At 47.4% G+C, this 26028-nt stretch overlaps 1 protein-coding gene across 3 annotated transcripts in view; it reads right to left on the reverse strand.

Annotated features, from left to right (window-relative positions):
- Window positions 1–26028, reverse strand: part of LOC140471266 (fidgetin-like) — a 128934-nt gene that overhangs the window by 96190 nt on the left and 6716 nt on the right. Inside the window, exons 2-3 of one of the 3 annotated variants that reach the window (XR_011956947.1) lie at window positions 8309–8493; window positions 6122–7058 (exon numbers count right to left, since the gene is read on the reverse strand). Coding sequence is in view for 1 of the 3 variants with exons in the window: in XM_072567230.1 (XP_072423331.1) it covers window positions 8372–8387 (16 nt within the window). In the remaining 2 variants the exon portion in view is untranslated. Of the gene's footprint in view, window positions 1–6121; window positions 7059–8308; window positions 8494–26028 lie in introns of those variants that run through there. The other 2 variants (XM_072567230.1, XM_072567231.1) reach the window with 2 other exon arrangements.

The following is a 26028-nucleotide window of genomic DNA, read 5'->3' on the forward strand; positions in this document are numbered from 1 at the left end:
TCATGCAATCTCAGTATCCTGTTCCTGCTTTCTCCCCCCCGTACCCTTTGATCCCTTTAACCCGAAGAGCTATATCTAACTTCTTCTTGAAAACATTCCATGTTTTTGCCTCAACCACTTTCTGTGACAGGGAATTCCACAGGCTCCCCATTCCCTGGGTGAAGACATTTCTCCCCCTTTCAGTCCTACCTATAAACTGTGACCCCTCCTCCCCCATCCCGTGTTTCTCTCGCAACTGTAACCTACAAACTGCTCTGAAATGACTCTAGAACTGTTTTGAATAACCAACTGAAAACCTCGCAACAGGCCCCATCCTTGTTTCTGAGCAAAGTTGAATGTAATTAATATTGAAACACCAAGTACAATTCGAAAAGGGGTACAGGAGCAGAGGGAGCTGGGTGTATCTGGGTACAGATCATTAAGGTGGCAGGACAGGTGGAGAGAGCAGTTAATAAAGCACACAGTGTCCTCAGCTTTATTAATAGGGACATAGAGAACAAGAGCTGGGAGGTGATGTTGAACGAGACCCTTGTTAGACCTCAGCTGGAGGATTGTGTACGGAAAGTGCTGGAGAAACTCAGCAGGTCGGGCAACATCTGTGGAGAGGGATGTTCAGTGAACAACTCATGTGCAATATGACTCTTCTTCAGAACTTCAGGATTTTTGAAAAGAGTCTCACCAGATTCGGAACGTTAACTCTGTTTCTCTCTCCGCAAATGCGACCAGACCCATGCTGAGTTTCTCCAGCCACCTTCCATTTGTGTGTCAGATTTCTGGTATCTGCAGTATTTTGCTTTTAATTAAGGATGCTGATAGGACATCCTGCTGTCATCAGGACAGAGGTTCAAGAATACCAAATCCCAAAGGGGACAACAATTTATTTTGGTAATCTTCCGATTCTGTCTGAATGAAAGGACAATGGAAAGCTGGGATGGCGAGTCGAGGCAACGCCCCTGTGCGTATATATTCCTCTCTTCATGATGTCACTGAACATGATGACACAGAACACTCCATGTATCCATTTGCTCATCTCTTTCGCTACCCTGACTTTCCCCTGTGCAGTAAGAGTTGGTCATGCATGCCAATTGTGGTATGCTAGAACATACGCAAGTCAACACTGCCATGTCTCCAAGTGTCACTTTCCCTTCCCACGTCTGCCATTGTACTTGGTTCGCAGAGTCGACTTCATTTAACAACTCAGTATCAAGACATCGCCTCAAATCAGAAATGTAAACTATCCTTTTGTGCAACACATAACCACCTGTCAAAAGAACAGGTATCCACTGTCGCTCCAACATTTTGATGGTGAGCAGCTTTTCTTGGAGACTTCATGCCCCCTTGGGTGACTGACAACTAAAAAACAGAAATGATAGAGACTCGAGTGTTTGCTGAACGTACCGACTGTTGAGGGTCCCTTGGGGAGTGTGTCAGTATCTGTAGAGAGTCCCTTGGGGAGTGTGCCAGTATATGTAGAGGGACCCTTGGGGAGTGTGTCAGTATCTGTAGAGAGTCCCTTGGAGAGTGTGTCAGTATCTGTAGAGAGTCCCTTGGGGAGTGTGTCAGTATATGTAGAGGGACCCTTGGGGAGTGTGTCAGTATCTGTAGAGAGTCCCTTGGAGAGTGTGTCAGTATATGTGGAGGGTCCATTGGGGAGTGTGTCAGTATATGTAGAGGGACCCTTGGGGAGTGTGTCAGTATCTGTAGAGGGTCCCCTGGGGAGTGTGTCATTATCTGTAGAGAGTCCCTTGGGGAGTGTGTCAGTATCTGTAGAGAGTCCCTTGGGGAGTGTGTCAGTATCTGTAGAGGGTCCCTTGGGGAGTGTGTCAGTATCTGTGGAGGGTCCCTTGGGGAGTGTGTCAGTATCTGTAGAGAGTCCCTTGGGGAGTGTGTCAGTATCTGTAGAGAGTCCCTTGGGGAGTGTGTCAGTATCTGTAGAGGGTCCCTTGGAGAGTGTGTCAGTATCTGTAGAGAGTCCCTTGGAGAGTGTGTCAGTATCTGTAGAGGGTCCATTGTGGAGTGTGTCAGTATCTGTAGAGAGTCCCTTGGGGAGTGTGTCAGTATCTGTGGAGGGTCCCTTGGGGAGTGTGTCAGTATCTGTAGAGAGTCCCTTGGGGAGTGTGTCAGTATCTGTAGAGGGTCCCTTGGGGAGTGTGTCAGTATCTGTAGAGAGTCCCTTGGGGAGTGTGTCAGTATCTGTAGAGAGTCCCTTGGAGAGTGTGTCAGTATCTGTAGAGGGTCCTTTGGAGAGTGTGTCAGTGTCTGTAGAGAGTCCCTTGGGGAGTGTGTCAGTATCTGTAGAGAGTCCCTTGGAGAGTGTGTCAGTATCTGTAGAGGGTCCTTTGGAGAGTGTGTCAGTGTCTGTAGAGAGTCCCTTGTGGAGTGTGTCAGTGTCTGTAGAGGGTCCCTTGGGGAGTGTGTCAGTATCTGTGTAGGGTGCCTTGGGGAGTGTGCCAGTATCTGTACAGAGTCTCGTGAGTATTGTGCCAGTACCTGTAGAGAGTCCCTTGGAGCGTGTGTCAGTATCTGTGGAGGGTCCCTGGGAGAGTGTTTCAGTATCTGTGGAGGGTCCCTTGGGGAGTGTGTCAGTATATGTAGAGGGACCCTTGGGGAGTGTGTCTGTATCTGTAGAGGCTCCCTTAGAGAGTGCGTCAGTATCTGTAGAGAGTCCCTTGGGGAGTGTGTCAGTATCTGTAGAGGGTCCCTTGGGGAGTGTGTCAGTATCTGTACAGGGTCCCTTGGGGTGTGTGTCAGTATCTGTAGAGGGTCCCTTGGAGAGTGTGTCAGTATCTGTAGAGAGTCCCTTGGGGATTGTGTCAGTATCTGCAGAGAGTCCCTTGGGGAGTGTGTCAGTATCTGTAGAGAGTCCCTTGGGAAGTGTGCCAGTATCTGTAGAGGGTCCTTTGGGGAGTGTGTCAGTATCTGTCGAGAGTCCCTTTGGGGAGTGTGTCAGTATGTGTCGAGGGTCCCTTGGGGAGTGTGTCAGTATCTGTAGAGAGTCCCTTGGGGAGTGTGTCAGTATCTGTAGAGGGTCCCTTGGGGAGTGTGTCAGTATCTGTAGAGAGTCCCTTGGGGAGTGTGTCAGTATGTGTCGAGGGTCCCTTGGGGAGAGCGTCAGTATCTGTAGAGAGTCCATTGTGGAGTGTGCCAGTATCTGTAGAGGGTCCTTTGGGGAGTGTGGCAGTATCTGTAGAGAGTCACTTGGGGAGTGTGTCAGTATCTGTAGAGGGTCCCTTGGGGAGTGTGTCAGTATCTGTAGAGAGTCCCTTGGGGAGTGTGTCAGTATGTGTCGAGGGTCCCTTGGGGAGAGCGTCAGTATCTGTAGAGAGTCCATTGTGGAGTGTGCCAGTATCTGTAGAGGGTCCTTTGGAGAGTGTGGCAGTATCTGTAGAGAGTCCCTTGGGGAGTGTGTCAGTATCTGTAGAGAGTCCCTTGGGGAGTGTGTCAGTATCTATAGAGAGTCCCTTGGGGAGAGTGTCAGTATCTATAGAGAGTCCCTTGGGGAGTGTGTCAGTATGTGTCGAGGGTCCCTTGGGGAGTGTGTCAGTATCTGTAAAGAGTCCCTTGGGGAGTGTGTCAGTATCTGTAGAGGGTCCTTTGGGGAGTGTGTCAGTATCTGTAGAGGGTCCCTTTGGGGAGTGTGTCAGTATCTGTAGAGAGTCCCTTGGGAAGTGTGCCAGTATCTGTAGAGGGTCCTTTGGGGAGTGTGTCAGTATCTGTAGAGGGTCCCTTTGGGGAGTGTGTCAGTATCTGTAGAGGGTCCCTTTGGGGAGTGTGTCAGTATGTGTCGAGGGTCCCTTGGGGAGTGTGTCAGTATCTATAGAGAGTCCCTTGGGGAGTGTGCCAGTATCTGTAGAGGGTCCCTTGGGGAGTGTGTCAGTATCTGTAGAGAGTCCCTTGGGGAGTGTGTCAGTATGTGTCGAGGGTCCCTTGGGGAGAGCGTCAGTATCTGTAGAGGGTCCTTTGGGGAGTGTGTCAGTATCTGTAGAGGGTCCCTTTGGGGAGTGTGTCAGTATCTGTAGAGGGTCCCTTTGGGGAGTGTGTCAGTATGTGTCGAGGGTCCCTTGGGGAGTGTGTCAGTATCTGTAGAGAGTCCCTTGGGGAGTGTGTCAGTATCTGTAGAGAGTCCATTGTGGAGTGTGTCAGTATCTGTAGAGGGTCCTTTGGAGAGTGCGTCAGTATCTGTAGGGAGTCCCTTGGGGAGTGTGTCAGTATCTGTAGAGAGTCCCTTGGGGAGTGTGTCAGTATCTGTAGAGAGTCCATTGTGGAGTGTGCCAGTATCTGTAGAGGGTCCTTTGGAGAGTGCGTCAGTATCTGTAGGGAGTCCCTCAGCAATTTCTGGTAGTAACAGGTAAGGAGGTTTAGAGGTTAAACCTATCCTCTGTACATCAGAGACATGGGTAACCATGGAGTCATAGAGATGTACATCATGGAAACAGACCCTTCGGTCCAACCCGTCCATGCCGACCAGATATCCCAACCCAATCTAATCCCACCTGCCAGCACCCGGCCCATATCCCTCCAAACCCTTCCTATTCATATACCCATCCAAAAGCCTTTGAAATGTTGCAATTGTACCAGCCTCCACCACTTCCTCTGGCAGCTCATTCCATACACGTTCCACCCTCTGTGTGAAAAAGTTGCCCCTTAGGTCTCTTTTATATCTTTCCCCTCTCACCCTAAACCTATGCCCTCTAGTTCTGGACTCCCCGACCCCAGGGAAAAGACTTTGTCTATTTATCCTATCCATGCCCCTCAAAATTTTGTAAACCTCTGTAAGGTCACCCCTCAGCCTCCGATGCTCCAGGGAAACAGCCCCAGCCTGTTCAGCCTCTCCCTGTAGCTCAAATCCTCCAACCCTGGCAACATCCTTGTAAATCTTTTCTGAACCCTGTCAGGTTACACAACATCTTTCCAATACTGACGCACATTTACTCTGGACACATGGATCAGCAGGAGTCTTTAATAAAATAGCCTTTCTTTGGCTGCCAGTGCAAGTAATCCAATTTAATTTGCCTGAAGCTATGTAAGACCAGTGCTTCTTCGAGAGCCAAAAGCTAAAATTGACACAGGTTTTAATAAGGGAGAAATTAGTCAATGTGTCATCTTCCTTCAGTAGCATTCATTGAGGGAGAATGTTGATGAGAGCATGATATACCTGCCATTCTCACTGCTTGCTTTCTGATTATAAATATGATTTATAAACATTTTAAACATTGAAAGACATCAACTTGCAATCAAGTTTGGGCGGCACAGTGGCTCAGTGTTTAGCACTGCTGCCTCACAGCACCAGGGTTCCGGGTTCATATTCCAGCCTCGGGCAACTGTCTGGGTGGAGTTTGCACATCCTCCCCGTGTCAGCGTGGGTTTGCTCCCACAGTCCAAATTTGGGTAGGTTAGGTTCGGTGGGTTGGCTGTGCTAAATGTAGGGTTATAGGAATGGGGGGCGGGGGGCGGTCTGGTGAGATGCTGTTCCGAGGGTCAGTGCAGACTTGATGGGCCAAATGGCCTCTTTCTGCACTGAAGGGATTGTATGAAAACAGCATCAAAGCCAGCTATCAGGCTGATTAGACTAATACACACCAGTCTCCTGCTGCTTTCTTGTAGCCCTGCAAATTAATCCTCTCTGCTTCCTTGTCTAAGTGCCTTTTGAAAATCTTTGCACGCTCTACCACTTTAAGGTCATCATTTCAGATCATAAAAGCCCTCTGTGAAAATCGTTTCGCCGTCTCGCTTTTTCTTTTGCCAATCATTTAAAATCAATAATGTCTGCAACTGATTGCCACTGACATGTTGCGAGCTCGAGTTCCTAATTTCAGGCGAATTCATGTCTGCAGAGAGCAGCTGTATTCAACAGCAGCAGGAGTGACAAGGAGGTGTTGGTAAAATCAACTCTTTCAACATCTTTTAGCAATGGAGCCCACATTCCAGGGATTGAGCCAGTCAAAGAACACCAGCTGCTGAAGTTGCACAAGAATAGAGAGGAAATGTAGACTGCAAGAACATGTGATCTTTTTGCAAAACACAAACCCCCGATATCTGTACCATTGGCAGAGCAAAGGGCAAAACATTGCTTTTTATCACGTTTTTGTACTCGTTACACACTCAGTTTGTTGTTTGTTTCGGCTGGGTGACCAAGATGATTTTGCAGTGTGACAGACATCATTACACCACGTGGCAGTGTCCTTTGGGTTTCAGCTGAAGTGGCTGTTAGATTGTGGCCAGACCAACATGAATGTACCAGAAAACACGTGAGTATATTCTTTCAGTACTTTATTGAGGGAAGAAAGGGATGAGGAAGAAAGGAAGGCGCACACTTTAAATGAGCAGGATTTCAAAAGGAGCTTTGCAACCCACTGTTAGAGCATCGGAAACATGGCAGTCAGTTTGTCCACAGCAAGATCCCACAAGTAGCAATTGTATAATGACCAGGAAATGCTTTTCTGATGTCAGTCGATGGATCAATTTTTGTGAGGGAGTTGGAGAGAACCTGCTTGCTCTTCTTTGAGTAGTACTGCCGAGGTTTTTACGTTCACCTGCGAGGGCATTTGGTTTAACGTGTCATCGGGAAGCCAGTACCTCGTACAGTGCAGCACTGCCTCAGCTCCACACAGGCGCCATGTTATAGTTGCTCAAGTGGGAGGGATGCAGGAGTCCTGTCTCTGCCAAAAGGAGGAGTTTGAAGAGGTGGCCTGGGACAAAGCCAATAAAAGGTGGGGTGGGGGGAGGAGGGGGGTTGTAATTGAGGACCAATTGGACGAACAGGGATGGAGTGAAGGCTGCCAATGGGAAGGAGCTAATTCTTCACGTGCCTGCTCCACCAGGCACTTTGTCAAATGCTTCTGAACACAGGCATCTTCTGTTCCTCACAGTTCCTGCCTCGTCACACTGATGTCTGTCGTTCTGTAACGCCTAGATATATGGCCGTGTAGCTTTGCGCTCCCAATGCCATTTCGGGCACTTAATGGGCTCCTTATTGCAGACCACAACTGTTTGCGAGCATTTATAGTTGCACCTGTTTCATTTTGCAAGGCAGATGATTCCTCATTTTAGCGCATAAACTGGAAACAACAAAACGGGCATATAAATAGAAGGCAGATATTCTTGCAAAAGTCTTTATTAATCTCCAGTCAGCCCACAAGACTTAACCCTCCTACCCCCACCAAGCTCGGACGAGTATTTACTGCTATCTTTTGATTTGCCCTCTTTGAGCTTTCGAACTTTTGTGTCGTGCTCCTGGTGTAGATTTTAACATAACAGCCAGTTTCATGAGGGCCCAGGAAGCATGGAGTGTGCAATTCATTTTGAGAAAAGACCGCACACAGAAATTGGAAACGTTTTGCGATCTATTCTGCCATTTTGAGCAAGGGCTTGTGAGACTCGGGTCCTGGGTTAGCAGCAGTAAGGTGCAACTTGGCGGCTATGTTTCTGCAATCGTCGAGTCACGGAGGTCGACCGCGGTAAAAAAAAAGTACCCTTCAGCCCATTGAGCCTGTGCCAGTCAAAAACAAGTGCCAAACTATTCTAATCCCATTTTTTAGCAGTCTCTCATCACTCTTTTCCTCCAAGGCGATCAGCCAGTGAGGCTGAAAGAATAAACTGCAACAATATCTTCAAATGACAAAGCACAGCAGGTGGACTCTGAGACCCACATGAAAAATAGTGGAGAGGAATTGTGAATTGACATTGTTGATGCTTATTTCCAAAGTCATTGATGACGACAGTCCTAAGAGTCAAAAATGAACATCGTGCGTTCCCAAGGGTAAATATTTTCTTGTTTTAAAAAAAAACAAGTTGCCTCTTGGGACCAGAACCTGGACCTTCTAGCTGAGATGAAGGGACTCGACCACAGCAGACTTTCAATGGAGCTCTCTGGAGTGGGACTTGAACCCATGCCCCCTCAAAAAATGAGAGGGATTCACCAAGGCCTGGCACCTTAGACCACTTGGCCATTCTCGCACTGATGTTGCCATGTAACAAACTCCTCAGATAATTGGAAGCCGTGAGGCTGACTATTGCTGGGGGTGAAATACTGTTTCAACTGTGAATTGAAGGGCCCCATTTGAATCGGTTTTTATTTGATACGATGATGATTGCAAATGGACTGTGCTTCCGATTACAAGTCAGCAACCCGCTGAACACAGTTAAAGGCAATGAGTTTGAATAACCCAGTAAGCAGGCCCCTACATGTACAGAATGAAACCCTTCATCCACCAAGTATTTTGCAATATTTTTTCTCAGGTTACTATGCATCAGTCAAGCTCTCATGCAGAAGATAAGATCGGAAATCTTCACTGAAGTGTGCCTGTACCTGAATAGATGGAGTTCCAACACCAACTGCTTCAAATTTCAGCTCTCAGCTCTGAGGTTGTACCTGCTTGTACATGCATCTGTGTGAACTCTTCACCAAGAGCAGTCTCGACCTCTGGAGACAGGCATTTGATCCACCGAAGGGCAAAAGGTCATCGCGATATTCTGTTTTTCCCAACGTAGCAACTGAAAGACAGGAGAGAGTGCAACAGAAGCTTCAGATCACGTCTTCTCTGCAAACCGACCTGACACCACCTTCCTTCCCACATTCCCTTCTTAACCCACTTAGGTCTCCCTGGAGGTGGTCAGAAGGGGAAATGACGGGAGAAATCTCCCCGAGAGAGAAACCTCAACCCCTTTCTCGCCACCGCTACAGCTAAGAAAGCTCAGGAGTCATTTTTGACTCGCGCTCCCCCCCCCAGCTTGGCCCTGAAGTGGTCCGTTAATGGCTACCACACACACACTCTCAACTCACCACCTCCCCAGCTATCTGCCACCATTCAGGTGAAATCGGTGGCTACTTTCCCACTGTGAAACCATGGTAACCCACCTGCTGAGTTAGGGGAGCAGAGGTGGGGGTGTCCTTCAGTTGCCCCAATCTGGCGGGGGGTGGGGGTGCAGTGGGAGGCACGGACAGAAGGCGCAAGGGAGTAGCCTCTGACAGCTACTCCGCCGTCCTGGTCTACAACCCATCTGACTCTGATTCCCTGTGGTCCCCACCCCACAGGATGGGACGAAAAGACCAATCTGTTGGAAAATCTGTGAAGTGGCTGCCCCAGAAATGCGACGGATGCTGGGACATTGAGTAAACGTGTGAGGAGGAGATCAACAGATCTTTTAATTAATAGCGGTTTGAGAGTGGGCGGGAAAGTGGAGTTGAGGCTGAGATGAGATAGTATTAAATGGCAGAGCCGGTTCAAGGGACTGAATGGCCTCATCTGGTTGTTATGTTCTTTCGCCCAATGAAAAATGGCACCACAGAGCCTTGATAATTACATTTAAAAAGTTGCAATTGGATGATCTTAATGAGTTATATGTGAAGGAATCATTTGCATTGTAGTTTGCAGCTCTCGAAACAGAAACAGTCACTTGAACTGGCGAGAGTTATCAAACCAACACTTTTATTCAGGTAACAATTTTTAAACTGTGCAGCCAGGGGACAAAAAAAGGCGATTTGTCATCATTCAACTTCTATTTTCACCACGTGAGGGAGGTGTTTAATGCAAACTTAATAGAAATGGCTCAATTTGTACTTGTTTCAGTGTAATACATTTGGTTAAATGAGGGGGCGACCGGGAAAGGAATTGCCGATAAGGGGCGGTCTAACATCACAGATTCCCAAGACTTGATATGGATCTGAGATCGCTTTCAGATTAAACATCAAAAAGCGACCACCTGTTTTCAGTAAGAGGAGTCAAGCACTGCCTTGCATTTTTCTTAACAACGCTACCTCAGTCAAAAATGCACTTGAATCACATCCAAGGCTGTCAGCTCCTGATAAGCGAGCAAGGAAAACCAGCAACATTTGCCAGAGACCCTTCTCACAGCAGCTCCACCGCACATTTCTTGAAGGAGCTGTGCACATTTCTCCACTTTCTGGCCTGAGTTAACAAATTGCACTGAGCACCTGAAAGACATTTTCACTGAGGCAGTTGAACACCATGTTTCTTGAGTGTTTTCACCAGCACCTTCTGGTCGGTGGGTAATGTTAAAGGCATCCGTCTTTATGCCCAGAGGTCTCAGAGTAGTTAATTATTGCCTTTCTGGAGCAAAGAGACTGTTCTGTCGCTGCGTGCGATCCGCGTCCCCACTCAGACTGGTTCCCAGGATGGCAGGACAGGCGTATGAAGATAGATTGGATCGGTTAGGACTATATTCACTGAAATTTAGAACAAAGAAGCGGGATATCTTAGGGAATGATAAAATCCAAACAGGATTAGACAGGGTAAACACAGGAAGGATGTTCCTGATGACCAGGGAGTCCAGAACCAGGGGGTCACAGTCTAAGGATCTGGGGTAGGCCATTTTGGACTGAGATGAGGAGAAATGTCTTCACCCAGAGAGTGGGGAGCCTGTGGGATTCTCTGTCACAGGAAGCGGCTGTGGCCAAAACATTAAATGTTTTCAAGAAGGAGTTAGAGATAGTTCTTAGGAGCTAAAGGGATCAAAGGGTGTGGGAAGAAAGCAAGAACAGGGATGATCAGCCAGGATCAGATTGAACCTATTGTACAGCACAGTCCAGGCCCTTCAGCCCTCGATGTTGTGCTGACCTTTTATCCCACTCTAAGATCAGACGAACCTACATACCCTTCATTTTTCTATCATCCATGTGCTTATCCAAGAGTCGCTTAAATGTCCCTAATGGATCTGAGTCTACTCCCACTGCTGGCAGCGCATTCCATGCACCCACCACTCTCTGTGTCAAGAACCTACCTCTGACATCTCCCTTAAACCTTCCTCATTACCTTAATTACCTTAAAATTATGAACCTTCGTGATAGCCATTTCCGCCCTGGGAAAAAGTCTCTATCTATCCATTCGATCTATGCCTCCCATCATCTTGTACACCTCTATCAAGTCATCTCTCATCCTTCTTCATTCCAATGAGAAAAGCCCTAACTCCCTCAACCTCTCTTCATAAGACCTGCCCTCCCAGTCCAGGCAGCATCCTGGGAAATCTCCTCTGCACCCTCTCAAAAGCTTCCACATCCTTGCGATAATGAGGCACCCAGAACTGAACACAGTATTCCAAGTATGGTCTAACCAGGGCTCTGTAGAGCTGCAATATAACTGAACGGCTCTTAAACTCAATCCCCCGCTAATGAAAGCCAACACACCATACGCCCTCTCGACATCCCTATCAACTTGGGTGGCAACTTTGAGGGATCTATGGACGTGGACCCCGAGATCCAACTGTTCCTCCGAGCACCAAATCCAATATGGCCTCCCCTCTAGTTGGCCTATCTACATATTGAGTTAGGAATCCTTCCTGGACACACCTGACAAAAACTGCCCCAGCCAAACTATTTGAACTAAGGAAGTTCCAATCAAAATTAGGGAAGTTAAAGTCACCCATAACAATAACCCTGTTACTTCTGCACCTTTCCAAAATCTGCCTCCCAATTTGCTCCTCGATGTCTCTGTTGCTATTGGGGGTGGGGGGGGGGAGGGGAGGGGGGGGTGATGTCTGTGGAAAACTCCCAATGAAGTGACTGCTCCTTTCCTGTTTTTGACTGCCACCCATATTGTCTCTGTAGACAAATCTTTCTCAACCACCTACCTTTCTGCAGCTGTGGCACTATTCCTGATTAGCAATGCCACTCTTGGACCTCTTTTACCACCCCCCACCACAACCATTCTTTTTGAAACATCTAAACCCTAGAACATCCAACAACCGTTTCTCCCCCTGTGATATTCAAGTCTCCATAATGGCCACAACATCATAGTTCCAAGTCCTGCTCCATGCTCCTCAGTTCATCACCCTTATTCCTGATATTCTTGCATTAAAATAAACACACTTCAATGCATCACACTAACTGCACCTTTGCCCTATCGAGTGCCTATCATTCCTCACAGACTCTGCATGTTGTATCTGGTAGTTCACTACCGTCATCTGATCCGTAGCTCTGGTTCCCAACCCCTGCCAATGTAGTTTAAACCCTCCCAAAAAGCTTGAGCAAACCTGCCCAGGATATTGGTGTCCCTCCAGTTCAGGTGCAGCCCATCCTCCTTGTACAGGTCCCATCTTCCCCAGAAGGTATCCCAATGATCCACATATCTGAAGCCCTCCCTCCTACGCCAGTCCTGCAGCCACATGTTCATCTTCACTTACTCTCTGTTCCTCGCCTCAGTAGAGTGTGGCACCGGGAGTAATCCTGAGATTACTACTCTGCTCATCCTACCTTCTAGCATCCAACCTAACTCTCCATATTCCCTTTACTCTTTTCCCATCTATGTCATTGGTACTGATGCGTGCCATGACCTCTGGCTGATCTCCTTCCCGCTTAACAATCCTGTGGAATCGATCCAAGACAACCCTGAACCCTGGCACCTGGGAGGCAACACACCATCCAGGAGTCTCATTCGCAACCACAGGAACTCCTGCCTGTTCCTCTCACCATTGAATCTCCCGTCACGATTGCTCTCCTATTCTCCCCCCTTCTCTTCTGAACTCCAGAGACAGGCTCAGTGCCAGAGACCTGGCCGCTGATCCCTACCCCCCCCCCCAACAGTATCCAAAACGATATACTTATTATTGAAGGGAACGGCCACAGAGAGTCCCTGCACTGTCTGCCTATTCCCTTTCCCCCTCCTGACGGTCACCCAGCTCCCTTTATCCTGTAACTTAGGTGTGACTACTTACCTATAACTCCTCTCTGTCACCCCCTCAGCCTCCCAAATGATCCAAAGTTTATCCAGCTCCAGCTCCATTTCCCTAACACGGTCTGTGAGGAGCTGGAGTTGGGTGCACTTCTCTCAGGTGAAGTCGGCAGGGACACCATTGGTGGCCCTTTCTCCCCACACCCTGCAAGAGGAGCATGCAACTGTCCTGGTCTCCAGCCCCACTGCTCAAAATTACCAAGAGAGATTGAATAAATGAAAAAAGAAACCTTACCTTACCAACCCACCACACATGGTCTTTGTTTTGGTTAGAGGAGCAGGATGGGTGGGAGATACTATACGTGTCAGTGCTTCGGGTTTAGCCACAGCACGAATATATCAGTTCACCTGTCCAGCAATCCCCGTGTCTGTGTCCACTCCTGTTGAACCTTCACTCCACCTATTCACGAGGTAAGTCCTTTCGGAGGGAAGTTTACCTAGCCGGCAGCCCCCTGGTCCTCGCTCTCACCCCTTCCACTGCTGCTGCAAAATAGAGGCCACTGACTCTCACACACACTCTTCTCTCACACGCACTCTGTCTCCGTCACCGTCTCTTTCACACACTTGCACACTGCTCAAGTGCGGCTGATTGTTCCTCTCCTTCATCCAGCCATCATGCCACAGGTCGTACAACCCATTGTTCTGGGGAGACAGTGGTTCAGTGGTAAAGGCATTGGGCTCCCACTCAAGAGGCTAATGACCTGGGCTGTGGGTTCAAATCCCATCACCACTGCAGCTGATAGATTTGGGATACAGTTGAATCAGTCTGGGATTGCAAACTAGTCTCAGAGATGGGAACTACGACAGCTATTGTTAAATACTGTACAAACCCAACTGGTTCATGAGCGTCCTTCAGAGAAGGAAATCTGCCATCCTTACCTGGTCTGGTCCACACATGACTCCAGACCCATAACAATGTCGTTGTCTTTGAAGTGGTTGAATATGCCCTTCAGTTCAAGGGGCAGTGAGGGATGGGGTGAGAAATATTGGCCTTGCCAGTGATGCCCACCTCCCGTGGCTGTGTTTCAACACTGTGGCCCCTCTCCAGTCAACTGCTGTACCATCCCGAGCTTCAATTGCTGTGCATTGGATTGGTAACCTGCCCTTAAGGAAGATCAACTTGGGGCACTTCTTCAACTTTGAAGACTGCGCACATCTGGGCAGATGAAGCACACACTTGTTTCTCTCTCCTGGGCAATTTGTCTCTCCTGGGAGAGATCACAACCTGTGCCCAGAGGCTACCGATTGAGGGTTAGCACAGTGTGGCTGACTGGGAGGCTGTTTGGCTCTTGCCCCTGCCGCATGCTTGGTGGGAGGATTTACACATCAACACTCAGCCTGTTCAGCCACGTCACAAAATAACTTCCCTTGGCCATCAAGTCGCAAATGAGGCTGGAGCTTGGACCTTCCTGAGCCAGAAGCGGGGACGCTCTGTACCACGGGGAAACTGAACTGTGTGGTTTGGTTCAAAACAATGACAAAAGCCTTGATCTGAGAGACTATGTTGTGAGAAAGTGGTGTAATAGTGCATGGGGTCAGAATATGGAGAGGAAACCAAAAAGTAGGCCCGACGCAACTTCAAGGCACTCCAGCGGGATTGAGAGCAGAGGATTATAGCAGACCAGGGAGGTGGAGCTGGCAACAGAGTAACAGACTGGTACCGATAAGGCTCAGATGTGATTTGTCGTGAGGACAGCATTTTATGTTTGACTGGAGTTCAATATTGCTCTTTTACAACAATGTCTTAATGCATTCGAGATTCACTCACTCAATTTGACCTGATGAAAACCTGAGATTGCATGACTGCCTTGTAACTGAGAGTAAACTCTGTTCCCTCATAACGCACTGATTTATACACTGCACGCTCATTAAACCAAACAGGTTACGCATTAGAATGTGGGGGTGGGCACACAGCCATCTAGCTCAGTAACATCATCAAATCCAATGTGAAATACAGGCACCCAGCAGGTTTATAACATATTTACAGTTTAAACAAAGATCATCTGAGTAGGTGGGCTCAAGTGGAAGTGCGTTTGAATGAATTGGTGAAAGGAATGATTGAAATCGGCTCTGGTGGACACATTTGGCTCCTGATGGCTTGTCATGAACTTGAATGTGATCGCGATTTAGACTGAAGCATGGTGTTGTCATGGAAATGCAGTCTGGCCTAAGTAGTTCCGAGGTTCAGGGCGATCAGTTTGAGGACATAGATTCAAATCCCACCATGGCAGTTAAATTCAGTTCGTACATAGAATCCCGACAATGTGGAAGCAGGCCATTCGTGTGGACCTACTGAGTCCACACTGAAAATCATCCCTCCCCCAGTGCCACATCTCTATCCTATCCCTGGAACCGTGAATTTCCCATGGTTAATCCACCTGGCCTGCACATCCCTGGACACAATGGGACAATTTAGCATGGCCAATCCACACTAACCTTCACATCCCTGGGCACTATGGGTAATTTAGCATGGCCGATGCATCCTAACCTGCACATCCCTGGGCACTATGGGACAATTTAGCATGGCCAATCCACACTAACCTGCACACCCCTGGACACTATGGGTAATTTAGCATGGCCGATGCATCCTAACCTGCACATCCCTGGGCACTATGGGACAATTTAGCATGGCCAATCCACACTAACCTGCACACCCCTGGACACTATGGGTAATTTAGCATGGCCGATGCATCCTAACCTGCACATCCCTGGGCACTATGGGACAATTTAGCATGGCCAATCCCACCCTAACCTACACATCCCTGGGCACTATGGGTAAGTTAGCGTGACCAATCCACCCTAACCTGCACATCCCTAGACACTATGGGACAATTTAGCATGGCCAATCCACCCTAACCTGCACATCCCTGGGCACTATGGGACAAGTTAGCATGGCCAATCCACTCTAACCTGCACATCCCTGGGCACTATGGGCAATTTAGCATGGCCAATCCGCCCTAACCTGCACATCCCTGGGCACTATGGGACAATTTAGCATGGCCAATCCACCCTAACCTGCACATCCCTGGGCACTATGGGACAATTTAGCATGGCTAATCTACCCTAACCTGCACACCCCCTGGGCACTACGGGACAATTTAGCATGGCCAATCCGCCCTAACCTGCACATCCCTGGGCAACATGGGAAATTTAGCATGGCCAATCCGCCCTAACCTGCACATCCCTGGACACCATGGGGCAGCTTAACATGGCCAATCCACCCTAACCTGCACATCCCTGGGCACTATGGGACAATTTAGCATGGCCAATCCACCCTAACCTACACATCCTTGGACTGGAATTGAAAGCTGTTCTCAGGGAAAAGTAAAAGTTACTGGAGAACTGGAGGGCTGCTCTCTCATTACAGAGTGATGACTGATGGTGAGATTAACCAGAGGGTCATCATGCCTCAGGCCAAGTTGACAAGGTGGGAACTTCAAAGGCAGTTCAACTGCTCTGGGAATTGAACCTGAGCTGTTGGTGTCACTCTGTATTGCCATGAAGCCAAATCACCTCAGTGATGGTAGCCATGACAATGATCATCAATTATTCTAAATGCCCATCTGGCTCAATAATGTCTTTTAAGGGAGGGAAATCTGCCATCCTTACCTGGTCTGGCCTACACGTGACGCCAGACCCACAGCAATGTGCTTGACCCTTTGCTGCCCTCTGAAAGGGCCAAGTAAGCCACTCAACTCAAGGGCAACTGAGGACAGACAATAAATGTTGACCCAGCCCCAGCCCTAGCTCCAGTAAGTAGTGAGGTAATAAAAAACATTTTCTCTGCCAAGAGTATCACTTCACTGTGACAGGCTGCTTCTCACTTCAATGCAATACTTACCAATTGCAGCCATTTTGGGCCAGATATCTTTGGACTCAAGTGGGCAAGACTGGAGGCAGGAGCTGGGCACACTTTTACTCTGCCGGCTTCACCCTGCCACTCTCCTGGAGGTGGGATCATGGGTTTTGCCCACGCATGCAGCTACTTAATGATACTTACTAGCCTATGAAAGTGTACTGTAAAAGCTGGGTGACAGTGGTCTTATGGTGAGGTGGGGTGTCACTACCTCTGAGCCAGGAGGTCAAGCTTCAAATCCCACGTGCTCAATAATTTTGGAAATATCTATTGTGGGAGGCAGAGCAAACTTTATAGCCATTTTCCCCCCCTCCCTGGCCCAGCTCCGGATTGGCAGCTCAGCACTTGGAGCAGGCTTTGAGGCCTTCCCAGTTTAACTGGTCACAGTTGCATCCACAGGTTGCCTTGTGGAGGGATTCAGAGGCCTGGCTGCGTTTTCCTTTGAGGAAAAACAAATTTGAAACTGGGCACGTCTGTTTGGAGGGGCGCCCTTCCTCTTGAAAAGGCTGTTTGTTTTTCCGTTTTTGAGGCCTCCCTCAGGTTTGAGCCCCTGCATGCCATCAACAATTGATCAATAATCATCAAATCATTGCAAACCAGAGCACTTGGTCATTTGGGCTTCTGACCCCGATTTGACCCTGACATTTAAAGTCCTGGAACTCATGAGGGGAATCATGCCGCGTGTGTTCTTACCCTGAAGAAGGATTTATTTTCGGGTTCAATGGTGGGTAAATCGCACAACCTTGCTCGTCTTCTCTCTCTGCACTGCATGGGGTAACATCTTAAATTGACAAAGAATGTGTTTATGATTCTGCTATATGTAACTCATTGAGGAACTTGACTGTCCAGCATGTGCCTGTGGGAAATCTTCCCACAGGTGAAGAGGGCGTCACTACTGAATCCTAACCTGTGCATATTTTCCAATAGAGGTCAGCAGTAAGCAAAGTAGGAGCAAGAAATCTGACTATTTTCCCTCTTCATAAGGGTAAGAGACACAGAGACAATCTGCAGCATACCACCAGCACCATACCTCAAATGAGTGAACACAGCAATGGCCCAATGCTGTAGGGGTGGGCGAAGGGGGAGCTAAAGGTGGCGAGGCGATGTGAGAACATAAGCCATCGTCTACTCCCCTCCCTGAGTCCCCCTGCATGGCCAACTGAAAAGTCCAGTCGTCATGGGGACCCTTTATACTCAGCTGTCCACTGCTTCCTGTTGGGCCACCCATCTGTGCGCTGAGTTACTGTCATTGAAGATGGGGGTCAGTGTCCAGATCATGCCAGTGGACCGGCACAGATGTGCCAAGCCATACCATCTCCACTCCCCTAACCCCAAACCCGACTCATTTCAAAACCTCAACCCCAACACAGAGCCAAGGAAGCCTCGCCAAAGGAGAGGTGTTGCTGATGTGAAACATCAAAGATAAGAGCAGTAGTCGGCCATTCAGCCCTTCAAGCCTGCTCCCTCATCCAATCTGATCATGGCTGATCATCCAACTCATCCCCTGTTCCCGCTTTCTCCCCCAAACTCTTTGCTCCCTTCAGACCTAGGAACTATACCGAACTCCTTAGTGAAACTTGAACTGTGGCATTAAACCATGTTTCCCATCACTTGCTCCGGTGAACAAGATTCCCAAGGGATTTTTCAGAGGAAAGCAGAAGGGTATAGAAGCAAACCTCAAGACAGTGCAATGAACGCTTCTGGATCTGTCTCCTTTGGTGGCTCACCATGAGCTGTTTCATCTCAGTTGTCACTACTTCCTCAAGCCATTCATTTTTCAGAGCTGCTTAAAATGTTTTGACTCCCCGATAGGGCGCTGCATCAATGAAAGCACTTTTAAAAATGGTGATTACATTTGATTCATTCAAATCTCGTCCAGTTTAGTCTGCCTAACATCAGAACATCAGCCACTCAGCCCTTTAAGTCTGTTCCCCCATCAATGAGATCATGGCCGATCTGTGGTCGACCTTCATGAGTCTTTGGCCCATATCCCTTAATACTTTTGGTTTAACAAAAGGTTGCTGATCTCAGATGTAGCATGAACCATGATCCAGCATCCACTGCCATTTATGGAAGAGAGTTCCAAACCCCTCCCACCTTTTGTGTGTCGAAATGTTTCCGAACATCTCTCCTGAACGGTCTGGCCCTCATTCTCAGACTATGGCCCCTAGTTCTGGAATCCTCAGCTAATGGAAAGAGTTTATCTTTATCTACTCTGCCTTTTCCTGTTAATATCTCAAAGACTTTGATCAGATCACCCCTGAAAGATCTGTATGTCCTTTTTTGCTATGATCTCTTTGTACTGCTCGCAGGACAAAGCTTTTCACTGGACTTAGGTACATGTGCCTACAATAACTCAAAATCAAAATCAAGTAGGAGAAACCAGATTAAAAATGCATTTATTATTAGACACAAGGAACACGCTTGTTTCGATAAGGGAATAATTTGAAAAGGTGATCAAGTAATGATTTCATTCTCACATTGTGTTTTATTGGGCTCTGGGCCCCAATCTTTGGCAGCATGTGGTTTAGGTAATTTGGAAAATCCTTCTTTCTACTCTCTGAAACGAACAAAATTGTGTTAAACAGCCTCTGATGGGACACCTTAACCAAAACGTAAATAAATGGAAGCTTACATAATAAAAGGGAGTGGACTAAATCAAAATAGCGTTGTCTGGGATGATGATGCCCAATCGAACTTTCTGTGCTAAGTCTAAAGGCTTGTCCACTTTCAGTGGGAGACAATAGACAATAGTGGGAGTCTTAATAAAAGGAGGCACTTGCCTTACATAGTAAGTCATGATTTATTGCTTGATAGCGATAAGTAAAATTAATATTACCTGGTTAGCTATAACTGGAACCACAAGGAGTAAGGCATATCACATCTGTCTCCATTGGGACATTGGACAAGACTAACTCTTTCTCCATCCAAAGGCAATATGACATTATCGGACTGGATGCAGCTAATGCAACTTCAACATTCCGTCTTTCAGAAGCATGACCTCACACACTGCATTAAGTCAGATTAATTACGTAGAAACTCAGAACAGGAATACGAGAACAGGAAGATGGCCAGACTTCCAGGCTCCCTTTGCCATTTGATCTGATCATGGCTGATCCTGTATCTCAACACCACATTCCCACTTTCTCCCCATACCCCTTGATGTCTTTAAAATCTAAAAATGTATCTACCTCATTCCTGAATATTTTCAGTGACTTGGCCTCCACAGGCTTGTGTGGGAGAGAATTCCATCAGGTGATCACCCTCTGAGTGAAGAAATGTTTCCTCACCTCCATCCTAAAGGACTATCCTGTTTCCTGACACTATGACCCTGGTTCTAGACTCCCTAAGGAGGAGAAACATCCTCGTTCCATCTGGTCTTTCCAGACCCTGTTAGAATTTTACACATTTCAATCAGAGCCCCCCCCTCATCCTTCTAAACTCGAGGGAATATAGGCCCAGTCAAACCAATCTCTCCTCATAGGTCAGTCCTGCGGTACCAGCCTAGTGGTTCTCCAATGCACTCCCTTTATGGCAAGGATATCCTTTCGTAGGTAGGGAGCCCCAAACTAATGACCCGTGTGTAGTCTCACTGAGGCCCTGCATAACTGCAGTAAGGCATCCTTACGTCTGAACTCAAATCCTCTTACAATGAAGGCCAATATACGATTTACATTTTTAATTGCTGACTGCAGCTGCCTTTCTATTTTAATTGTCTGCTACACAAGAATACCCAGATCTCTCTGTACACCCACACTTCCCAGTAGATCACCGTTTAAATAATACTGTGGCTTTCTGTTTTTCACACTGATGTGTATAACTTCCCATCTCGCCATGTTGTGTTGTACCTGCCAGGTGTTTGCCCCATCACTCAACTTGAAGCCTCCTTGCCTCCTCCTCACAATCCCACCCCATTTTGTGCCAACAAACTTGGAAATGTAACAACGGATACCCCATCAGCTTCATCTGCTGATACCTGTCCAACAGACAGCGCCAAGAAGATAACTGTACCTACCAACACACTGGTCATTCTACTGTACGTGAAGAACATATCAGAATTAACTACCAGGCTGTTATGACCATTGGGTATTATGGTTCGCACACCAACCAACCGCCACACTACGCCAACTACTTACCAGGACAAATGACCCCATACCCACAACATGTAGGACCAATGTGGTATACAAAACCCCTTGCAATGACTGCAACAAGCGCTACATCGAACAAACAGGAAGGAAACTAGCCATCCGCCTTCGCGAACACCAACTGACAACTAAACGACGTGATCCACTCTCCCTCATCTCCGCGCACACAGACCAGGAGGGCCATCAATTCGACTATGACAAAGTTACCACTCTTGGACAAGCCAACCAGAGACGCGCAAGAGAGTTCTTTGAAGCCTGGTGTTGCAACCAAAAAGGCCATCGACAAACACAGAGGTAGACCCAGTGTGCAAAGCGCCGCAGAGAAGACCTGGAAGTGACACTCCCCTCAACAGACCAGACCCCACATAAAAACCAAACAGGACAGAACAACAGCGCCTTGCAGAAGTCACACTGACGATGTTACCCAGCACAGTAACAAAATGTCTGCATGGAAACCCAGCAGCTCAGTGAGCTAACCAACTACCTTGGAAATGTTGCGTTTAGGTCCCTCATCCAGGTCATTGAGATATGTTGTGAGTAGCTGGGACCCTGCAGTACTTCACTAGTCAGCCAGAAAAAGACCCATTTATCTCCACTCTCTGTTTCCTGTCTGTCAGCCAATTCTCAATCCATGCCAATGTATTACCTCCCCCATCCTGCATGCTTTAAATTTGCCCCCTACCCTCTTGTGCAGAACCTTATCAAAAACCACCTTCTTGAAATCCCAATGCAGTACATCCACCGGTTCTGTCTTTTATTTCCTACAGTTACATCCTCAAAAAAATCCAGTAGAGAGGTGTCATGGACAGCAAAGAGGGTCACCTCAGATTACAACAGGATCTGGAGCAGATGGGCCAATGGGCTGAGAAGTGGCAGATGGAGTTTAATTCAGATAAATGTGAGGTGCTGCATTTTGGGAAAGCAAATCTTAGCAGGACTTATACACTTAATGGTAAGGTCCTAGGGAGTGTTGCTGAACAAAGAGACCTTGGAGTGCAGGTTCATAGCTCCTTGAAAGTGGAGTCGCAGGTAGATAGGATAGTGAAGAAGGCATTTGGTATGCTTTCCTTTACTGGTCAGAGTATTGAGTACAGGAGTTGGGAGGTCATGTTGTGTCTGTACAGGACATTGGTTCGGCCACTTTTGGAATACTACATTCAATCCTGTTCTCCCTGCTACAAGAAGGATGTTGTAAAATTTGAAATGGCGCAGAAAAGATTTACAAGGATGTTGCCAGGGTTGGAGGATCGGAGCTACAGGGAGAGGCTGAACAGGCTGGGGCTGTTTTCCCTGGAGCGTCGGAGACTGAGGGGTGACCTTATAGAGGCTTATAATATCATGAGGGGCACGGATAGGGTAAATAGACAAAGTCTTTTCCCTGGGATGGGGGAGCCCAGAACTAGCGGGCATAGGTTTAGGGTGAGAGGGGCAATTTTTAAAAGGGACCTGAGGGGCAACGTTTTCACACAGAGGGTGGTGTGTGTATGGAATGAGCTGCCAGAGGAAGCTGTTACAATGACAACATTTAATTGGCATCTGGATGGGTATATGAATAGGAAGGGTTTGGAAGGACATGGGCTAAATGCTGGCAAATGGGATTACATTAATTTCGGATATCTGGTCGGCATGGACGGGTTGGACTGAAGGGTCTGTTTCCATCCTGTACATCTCTATGACCCTGTGACTGGTTACAGATGATTTTCCTTTCATAAACCCATGCTGACATTTTCTAATCCTATTAATGTTTTCCAAATGTTATGTTACCACATCTTTGCTAATCAACTCTAGCATTTTCCCCTCTACTACATTAAACTGACTGGATTATAATTTTTCTTCTCTTCTCCTTGTCTTTTTAAATAATGGGGCTACATTTGCCAGTCTGTAGGCATTGCTCCAGAGTCTATCGTATTGTGGAAGATCGCCAGCAATCTATCCAATGTTTCCAGCTCCATTTTCTTTAGTACCCTGAGATGTAGATTATCAGCTCCTGGCGATTTGTCAACCTTTAACCCCATGAATTTCCCCAGCACCATTCTCATTGTGATACTGATTTCCTTCAATTCTTCTCTCTCTCTGTACCCTTCGTCAGATGAGCAACGCTCCAAAAGCTCGTGATTTCAAATAAACCTATTGGACTATAACCTGGTGTCTGTCATGTGACTTCTGACTTTGTCCACCCCAGTCCAACACTGGCATCTCCACATTATGTTTACAGAAGCTTTTACAGTCAGTTTTTATGTTCCTTATAATTTTGCTCTCATACTCTATTTCCCCCTCTTGATCAATCTTTTTGTCCTCTTTTTGCTGAATTCTAAAATGCTCCCTGTCCTCAGGCTTACTGCCTTTCGTGGTAATTTTATGTCTGGTCCTGGGATCTAATACTATCACCAATTTCCTTTTCAAGCCATTATTGAGCCACCTTTCCTCTTTTACGTTTGCACCAGATAGGAAAGAATATTGTTGTAATTCACACACAGATTCCTTAAATATCAGCCATTTGCCAATCCACTGCTAGCCCTTTTAGTCAGGTTTTTTTTCAACCAGATCAATTCAGTATGGTGGACTGAATAGGCACAAAGGTTATACTGGATGGTATGACTTGAAATAGTTTGCCCCCTTAATAAAAGAGATGTTCTTTAAACGTAAGTTTCCATTTTTTTTTAAAGAAGCAGGTGGGCCCAGCTTTAACAAGAAATCCTTCTCTGGGCCCTCATCTGTAGACAAAGTGATTGAACTGCAGGAATTATGGGTGTGTTGCTACGGTTATACAGGGCTTTAGGGAGACTACATCTGGAATGCTTTGTGATGTTTTGGTCCCCATATTACAGGTGGCACGGTGGCTCAGGGGTTAGCACTGCTGCCTCACAGCACCAGGGTCATAGGTTCGTTCCTAGCCTCAGGCGACTGTCTGTGTGGAGTTTGCACATTCTCCCTGTGTCTGCGTGGGTTTCCTCCGAGTGCTGCGGTTTCCTCCCACAGTCCAAAGATGTGCAGGTCAGGTGAATTGGCCATGTTAAATTGCCCATAGTGTTAGGTGCATTAGTCAGGGGTGGTGGGTCTGGGTGGGTTACTCTTCGGAGGGTCGGTGTGGACTTGTTGGGCTGAAGGGCCTGTTTCCACTCTGTAGGGAATCTAATCTAATCATATTAATAGAAGGAGACACTTGCATTGGAGGCTACACGACAAAGATTTGCTGTATTGGTCTCTGGGATGATTGGATTGACCTCAGGTGACAGATTGAGTAAATTGGGTCTAAATTAGCAGGCGTTTAGATAAATGAGAGGAGATCTCAGGATTCTGAAGGTTCCTGATAGTGTCGTTACTGGGGCATTGTGTCCCCCTGGCTGGGGTATCTAGAACACAGAAGAAGCACAGTTTCAGGAGAAATGCCTTCAGTCTGAGGGCGAGGGCGAGGGCGAGGGCGAGGGCGAGGGCGAGGGCGGGGGCGGGGGCGGGGGCGGGGGGGGGTAAATCTTTGGAATTTCCACAGGGCTGTGGAGGCTCAGTCACTGAATAGATTTACAAGAGTTTTAGCCTCTCTGAGAATCATGGGATATGGGAGGGAAAGCAGAGCTGAAGCCCCAGATGTGCCTGGATTGCACAGAATAGTGGAACGGGCTTGATGGGCCGAATGGCCTTCTCTTGTTTTTGTTTTCTGTCTTCGGAAGTTGTTGAAATGCAACCTTTACAGATCAAGTGCTCCCAGCAAGGAAACGGGACGCACAGCACAGATCCACAACCCTGGCCTGTGATTTTCCTCTAACTCCTGCGACTGACCAGAACAGCTGCGTTCATGTACTCTGTCTGCACCACAGTCACCAGTGCATACACAACTGCTCATGACACGTCTTAGCTCCTGCAAACACGAATGCCTGGGCAGCCTGGCTCGTTCATTTAGAGCTCTTGATCCCTGAGCTATTGACTCGAACCCACACTGATATTTTTTTCTGAACTGAATACTTTTTATTTGTTTTTCAATCAAAACCCTGAATCATTGGGTGAGCGAAGGCCCTGTGTCCGGTACAAGAATTAAAAACACAGGAATTCCCTGCAGACAGAGCCCAGTTACTCAAGAATACAGTCATTTGCAGAAAATGGTCAACCATTTGAGAATGACGCAAAATGGAATAAGCCAAATATTTGGATGCTTCTCAAAGTCTTTTTGATCACAAAATGTCCGACCAAAAAAGCCCAATGTACTTCTGATTGAAATTTTAACAGTGCCTAACAAACAATCAGACCATTTTGAGGAACAGTTAACTCCAACATGATTCTGTTTTAATTATTTCATTCCCTAATACCAGGTTTTTGGTTTCCATCTCACAACTTACTGTCAGCTGTCTGCCAGGTTGCAAATTTTAAAATGACCTAAGACTCCTGGTGCACTGAAAAAGCATCTCTCACTTCCTGTGAGTGACACTGCTTCTGAGCATGTGCAAGAGGTGCTCCCCTTAGTGTAGCTGCACCAAAACACCACCTTTTCTTTTCACCAAAGCAGTTGCCAGAGTTGGATCCCTTGTAGCTCGACCTATAGGTTCATGAGCATGATCCCAGTATGGAGGGATTGTCTACTAAGCAAAGGCTAAACACCAGGACTCGACTCACTGGAGTTGAGAAGAATGAGAGGTCATCGAGTCATAGAGATGTACAGCACGGAAACAGACCCTTCGGTCCAACCCGTCCATGCCGACCAGATACCCCAACCCAATCTAGTCCCACCTGCCAGCACCTGGCCCATATCCCTCCAAACCCTTCCTATTCATATACCCATCCAAATGCCTCTTAAATGTTGTAATTGTACCAGCCTCCACCACTTCCTCTGGCAGCTCATTCCACACACGTACCACCCTCTGTGTGAAAACGTTGCCCCTTAGGTCTCTTTTATATCTTTCCCCTCTCACCCCAAACCTATGCCCTCTCCCCCCTCCCAGGGAAAAGACTTTGCCTATTCACCCTATCCATGCCCCTCATGATTTTATAAATCTCTATAAGGTCACCCCTTCAGCCTCCGACACTCCAGGGAAAACAGCCCCAGCCTGTTCAGCCTCTCCCTATAGCTCAAATCCTCCAACCCTGGTAACATCCTTGTAAATCTTTTCTGAACCCTTTCAAGTTTCACAACACCTTTTCGTTAGGAAGGAGACCAGGATTGCACGCAAGCTCAATACTCTGACCAATAAAGGAAAGCATACATTGAAACATTTCAAGTTCTTAAGGGGCTTGGAGGGTCAATGCTGAGAGGATATTGCCCCTCCGTGGGAGAGTCTAGAACCAGAGAGCACAGTCTCAGAATAAGAGTGAGATGAGGAGGAATTTCCTTTCTCTGAGCACTGAACACTTT

The sequence above is a fragment of the Chiloscyllium punctatum genome, chromosome X (genome assembly GCF_047496795.1).
Source record: "Chiloscyllium punctatum isolate Juve2018m chromosome X, sChiPun1.3, whole genome shotgun sequence".
Classification (NCBI taxonomy): Eukaryota; Metazoa; Chordata; class Chondrichthyes; order Orectolobiformes; family Hemiscylliidae; genus Chiloscyllium; species Chiloscyllium punctatum.